The sequence below is a fragment of the Episyrphus balteatus genome, chromosome 1 (assembly GCF_945859705.1).
Source record: "Episyrphus balteatus chromosome 1, idEpiBalt1.1, whole genome shotgun sequence".
NCBI classification, from domain to species: domain Eukaryota; kingdom Metazoa; phylum Arthropoda; class Insecta; order Diptera; family Syrphidae; genus Episyrphus; species Episyrphus balteatus.
The window spans coordinates 21732891-21738900 of record NC_079134.1 but is presented as its reverse complement, the minus strand read 5'-3'; the positions used below and the strand labels follow the sequence as shown (position 1 = coordinate 21738900).

The following is a 6010-nucleotide window of genomic DNA, read 5'->3' as shown; positions in this document are numbered from 1 at the left end:
ACTTCAAAAATGCATTACTTATTGTTATATCCTATGTTCGCAGCTCAACGGTTGGCATTCAAGTGATCCCTCTTGCAGAGAGATTTTCCCGGTTCGGCACGGTTGACTTTGACTTGACGTTTTATTATTCAGACCTGTTCGATTGTTATTTTATAAAGACTTGTTCGATTACTTATTCGGAATGAAACTCGATACTACATATACTTTCCTCTTTTTTTTTTTTTTTTTTTTTTTTTAAAATCAAATACATATTTTTTTTTTTTTTTTTTTTTTTTTTTTTTTACTCTTCTGAAAGGTCATATTCTAGAAAATGATTTGGCATCGTTCGCTTCCTTTTTGGTGCTTGTGTTTCTTCCATTGGCAATGTTTGCACAGGTGGGGATGAGGGAGTTGCCGATGCTGCCTTAAAAACACCCGGTGGTACTTTTCTTACATGTGCTACATTTCTTCGATACTCAGTTCCTGTGTTTGGGTTTTGAACCGTTACTTCAGATCCTTTTCGATCAACCACTTTGTAAGCTACGGGCTCAAATGTAGTAGCAAGTTTATTTGTAACTATCTGGCGCTTCACAACAACATCATCTCCTTCTTTAACGTCACTTACTTTTGCGTGACGCTTGTTGTCGGCATAGCACTTTCCTTTCCACTTTTCTCTAGCATCTTGATCTCGGACTTCGTGGTCAACGTCTTCGTGGTCACCGTCTAGCAGTTGGTTGATTGACGGTAATTTGTCGCGAATATTTCTTTTAAACATTAACTCCGCAGGAGTTTTTAAAGTTGTTGAATGCGGTGTCGAATGGTACATAAGGATATAGTCTTGCAAGTCCTCCTGCCAATTCCCTTTTTCATTCTGAGAAATGATTAATCTTTTCAGTAACGATCGGTTTTGGCGCTCGACCTCCCCATTTTGTTGAGGCCAATATGGAATTGTACTAATCAGCTGAATGTTATTGGTACATAAATATTCTTTGAATTCGTCACTTATAAACTGACGACCGTTATCTGCTGTTACTGAAAGGGGTAACCCAAAGCGAGCGAAAATTCTTTTAAGGCGTTTAATGGCCTCTGAAGAATCTATCTTTTTCATGACTTCAACCTCAATAAAGCGGCTATAGTAATCAACGATAACGAATAGATGATGACCTGAAGGTAGAGGTCCACAGAAGTCAATGGCAAGATGTTGCCATGGAGCCGATGGTAATTGCGTTCGTTTCAGTGGTTCCGGAGGTACCAATGCACTTGTTAAAATGCAACCTCTGCATTTTTTCACAAACACATCTACTTCAGCATCGATCTTTGGCCACCAAACTTTGGCTCTTAGTCTTCTCTTCATCAAAGTCATACCAGGATGGCCTTCGTGGGCCAATTTAAGTGCTTGTTCACGTAGCTTTTCAGGGATGACGATCCGTGTGCCACGTAGCAAAATTCCTCCCACAAATGACAGTTCGTGCTCAAAAATCTTAAACGCTGAAACATCATTTATCCAACTGCCTTCAGCCATTGCTTTTTTAACTGCTTGTATTTCGATATCTGTTTCTGATTTTTCTTCAATTTCTTTTAATTTGATTGCTTTTGGTTCTGCGTACGACATAATCCATTTAATGTACTCTTCGGTATCAGTGCTTTCATCCAATTTCATATGGACTTGTTTTATTAGACGAGATAAGGGGTCAGCAATATTGGATTTGCCGGGCTTATAAATGACCCTGAATTTATATGACATAAGGCGAATAACCCACCGTTCTATACGGGCACAAGGTTTTGATTTTGGTCCAAACAGAGTTTCCAATGCCTTATGATCTGTGATTAAATCGAAATGTCGTCCAAACAAAAAGAAGTGAAACCGTTCCACAGCCCAAACTAATGCTAATGCTTCTTTCTCGGTTTGTGCATAATTTTTTTCAGGTGCTGTCAAACTCCGACTCGCATATGATATGATCCTTGAATCACCTTCTTGTGTTTGGAGTAAAACAGCCCCTAGACCTACGGGACTGGCATCAGCTATAACTTGTGTTGGGCACTTTACATCGTAGTAACCAAGAGTCAATTCATGCGTCAGACTTTGTTTCAACAGTTCAAAAGCTTTCTGTTGATTACAACCCCATTGAAACTTAACATCTTTTTTTGTAAGCCGACGCAGTGGTTCGCTAATTGTGGCTAGATTTGGAATAAATTTGCTGACGTAGTTGACCAAACCTAAGAAACTTCGCACTTCCTCAGCATCATTTGGCTCTCGAAATTGCTTAACTGCTTCCAATTTGTCGTGCATTGGTTTGATTCCCGAGCCTGACAGCCGATGGCCATTAAAAGATATTTCAGAAACAGCAAATTCACATTTTTCCTTGTTTAAAGTGACATTAAACTTTCGCATTCGGTCTAGCACTTTTTTCAATCGTAAATCATGAAGTTCTTTTGTTGGTGCAAAAACAACAATGTCATCAATGAATATTATGACACCATCACAACTACTTAAAATCTGTTCCATCAACTTTTGAAATATTTCAGGGGCACATGTAATGCCGAACATTAACCGCTTATATCTGAAAAGTCCTTTTCTGGTCATAAACGTCGTAATCTCTCGTGACTCCGGCGAAATTTCAACCTGATGAAAAGCTTGCTTTACGTCCAATTTTGTAAAAACTTTTGCATCACCCAAATGCGGTAGAAAGTCATCCATTGTCGGCAGTGGATGGTGTTCACGTTCAACCGCTAAATTGGCTCGCCGCATGTCCACACAAATCCGTATATCATCCGACCCTTTTGGGGCGACTACAATTCCGGATACCCATTTGGACACTCCATCAACTTTTTCAATTATACCCTGTTGCAACATTTCTTCGATTTTTTCATCAACTCGTTTTTCTAAGGGTGCTGGAATACGACGGTAAGGCTGAATAACACCTTTTACATCTGGCTTCAGTGGGATATCGACCAGTACACCCTTAATTTTGCCAAACTGTTTTACTTTTGAGTCATTCGAGATAATATTTTTGTTCAGGTTGATAACGTTTACGTCAGATGTATTTGGGTTTGCATTATAGCCAATTTTCAAAATACCTATTGAAACGCGTTCAAGAAGTAATTAAGTGAAATAAAGCAATTTAATATAATATACTATACCTAAGGCTTTGGCAGTATCATGGCCAATTAGTATCTTGCCAAACTCATCTGCTACGTAAAACTCCGCGTAAGACTCCCGATTGGGGACTTTGATGAACGCAGCGAATTTCCCCAAAATGTTCAATTTATGACCACCGTAACCACGGAACTGGAAATCAACTTCGTTGGTGCGTTCCGACATCTGAATATTTTTAGCCTTCAACTCAATCCATGACAAACGATCTATTATGTTCCGTTTTGTTCCCGAATCCACAATGACCTCAACATCGACACCCCCAATGTTACACCAAATGGTGTTATAGACTTCATTGTTATCAACCATGAAAACATCTTCATACTCACTCTCAATACCTTTCAAATTCTGGTCAATCATTTGAACCGATTCACGCTTGGTATTCTTAAAGTGTGGCTCATCTCCATCTGCTTTCCGTTTTAAAGTATACTTCTTCATTGCCAAATCTCCTCGCATAAAGCATCGCCGAGCAAAGTGGTCCTTGCGACCACAACTATTACAGCTCTTGCCTTTCGCTGGGCATTTTGCGTCCGAAGCCTTATGTCCTCTTAGACCACACCTTCCACAGATGGTATTATTGAAATTATTGTTTTGGTCCCAAGATATTTTCTTCGATTTTATTTGGCACGCGCTCTCACTTTTCTCATGCGGCTCAAGATTGGGAATGACTTCCTTGCCCTTATCAAATGTTCTTTGTTGCTTTTCCACAACTTCGTGGATTTGAGCCAACTTGACAATGTTATCGAGATTCTCATCTCCTCTTTCAAGGATTTTCCGACGCAAGGCAATTGACGAACATCCGATGGTGATTTGGTGTTTTATACCGTCTTCCAGTTGAAGACCAAATTCGCACCGATCGGCCTGTTCACGCAAACGCATTAAGAACATGTCGATGCGTTCATCTTCGCCTTGTTTCATTTGATGAAACACATGTCGCTCAAAAGAAATGTTCTGCTTAGGCTCGAAGAAAGCACACAACTTTGACACTGCTCTATCATACGAGCACGTATCAAATTTGAAGTAGCCAGACGCCAAGGGTCCCCTTTTAGTGTCTTCCACGTCTTTGTCCGGCAAAGATGCATAGACCGTTTGGACCTTGGGGCCAGCGTAGTGCAGCATCCAATTGAGTTTGTTCTTGTTTTCGTTTAAAGCAGTCGCTTCTGCAAAAATTTCAAACGAACGGAGCCACACTCTCCATTGGTTTCGGCAATTCGTATCGGTGTTAAACTCAAACGGTGGTGGACCATCTCCTTGACGCATCATCTCTAAGATAAACAGAGGAAGAATAAAAAAAAAAAAAACACATGAACACGCTGTAACTCTATATAAAATTTCTTTTATTGTAATTCTACTTTCAGGCAACTCAAATTGTGAATCCATTTTGTTTTTCACTCTTATAACGGAATCTTTGTTGGAAGATTACATTCCCGTTGCATTGCAAAAAAAATGAATTTCCACTACATGTACGACGACTTCTCTCCCCTTTAGTCATCACATTGGATCATCGACTTCTCTCCCCAATGTAATAATATAATCACAATACATAATTCACAAAGGATCGTCGACTGCTCTCCCCAATGCGAAACATCTTCTTGTTTAATAAAATCATCACACTTTAGATCGTCGACTTCTCTCCCTAAAGCAGATTTTTTTTTCATTATTTCCAATAATTTCTCCGTTATTTGCTGCATGAATAAAAGATAAAACAATTCTTTTTTTTTTTGGATATTCACTTACCAAAACAGTTATTGCTTCTATGTATAAATGTGTCGGAATAAATAAAGCCACTCTTCTTTTCCTTTTTTTTTCTTTTTGTATCCTCGTCGCCAATGTTATATCCTATGTTCGCAGCTCAATGGTTGGCATTCAAGTGATCCCTCTTGCAGAGAGATTTTCCCGGTTCGGCACGGTTGACTTTGACTTGACGTTTTATTATTCAGACCTGTTCGATTGTTATTTTATAAAGACTTGTTCGATTACTTATTCGGAATGAAACTCGATACTACACTTATGAAAATGCCCTTCTTTTAAAAATATCGTGGGCATAATTTCACTATGGAAAAATACCCCAATTTGAGTCTTATATATCATTTTTTCTTTTGGGGCCTTATTTTCTGGGGCCTAATTTTGTGGAGCTGAGTTCAGCACACAAAAAAGCCTTTAGAAAAGTTCAAATTAAACGCATTTGCATAAAAATGCTAATTTTCAATTGATGTTTAAGGTCTTACAATTCCAACAATGGAAAGAGTCTACTATGTTCAAAAATTATTTGAGTAAACTCGAGGATAGAACCGAAAAAAAAGTGCAGATTTTTTACAAAAAAAAAAAAATTAAATTGGTTGTATTATTGTGCTTGCTCTATTGGGATTTCAAGAAAAAAAAAAAAAAACAATGAAATAAATTAGATTTCACTACATATGTATTTGTCAAACATTACTACTATAGGGTACTACTATAGGTACTATAGGGCAAGTTTAGGATTGGTAAAAAAAATCGAACTCGAGATAACAATTTTACATGACATTACGATGATGGAGAATGCCAAAAAAGTGGGTCCGGCAATTCTGTCTGTCTGTCTGTCTGTCTGTCTGTGTGTCTGTCTCTATCTGGAGCTGCAGCCTACACGAGTGAAGTGATTTTCTTCAAACTTGGTAGTTAGCAGTTTTTGGTGATTCCCTAGAGGGGAAATTGAAATTTTTTTTTTATGACCAAAACTAACGGTACCTGCCATATAACAGAAATAGAAAAGTTAATTTTTTTCAAAAACGGTTCTAACGATTTTGATTAAAATTTTTGTGTGTAGTACTACACATAAGAGCCAACTTTTTAAATAAAAAAAATATTTTTTGTACCGTTATTAACGGTACCTGTCATAGA

General features: G+C 38.1%; 1 protein-coding gene across 1 annotated transcript; it reads right to left on the bottom strand.

Annotated features, from left to right (window-relative positions):
- Nucleotides 1-280: 280 nt before the first annotated feature.
- Nucleotides 281-5137, bottom strand: LOC129907488 (uncharacterized protein K02A2.6-like). Its single transcript, XM_055983748.1, has 2 exons — nt 4871-5137; nt 281-4818 (listed from the first exon to the last, which is right to left on the bottom strand). Exon 2 carries the CDS (start codon nt 2831-2833, stop codon nt 281-283), a length of 2553 nt encoding a protein of 850 aa, XP_055839723.1. The 5' UTR covers nt 2834-4818; nt 4871-5137.
- Nucleotides 5138-6010: the final 873 nt, after the last annotated feature.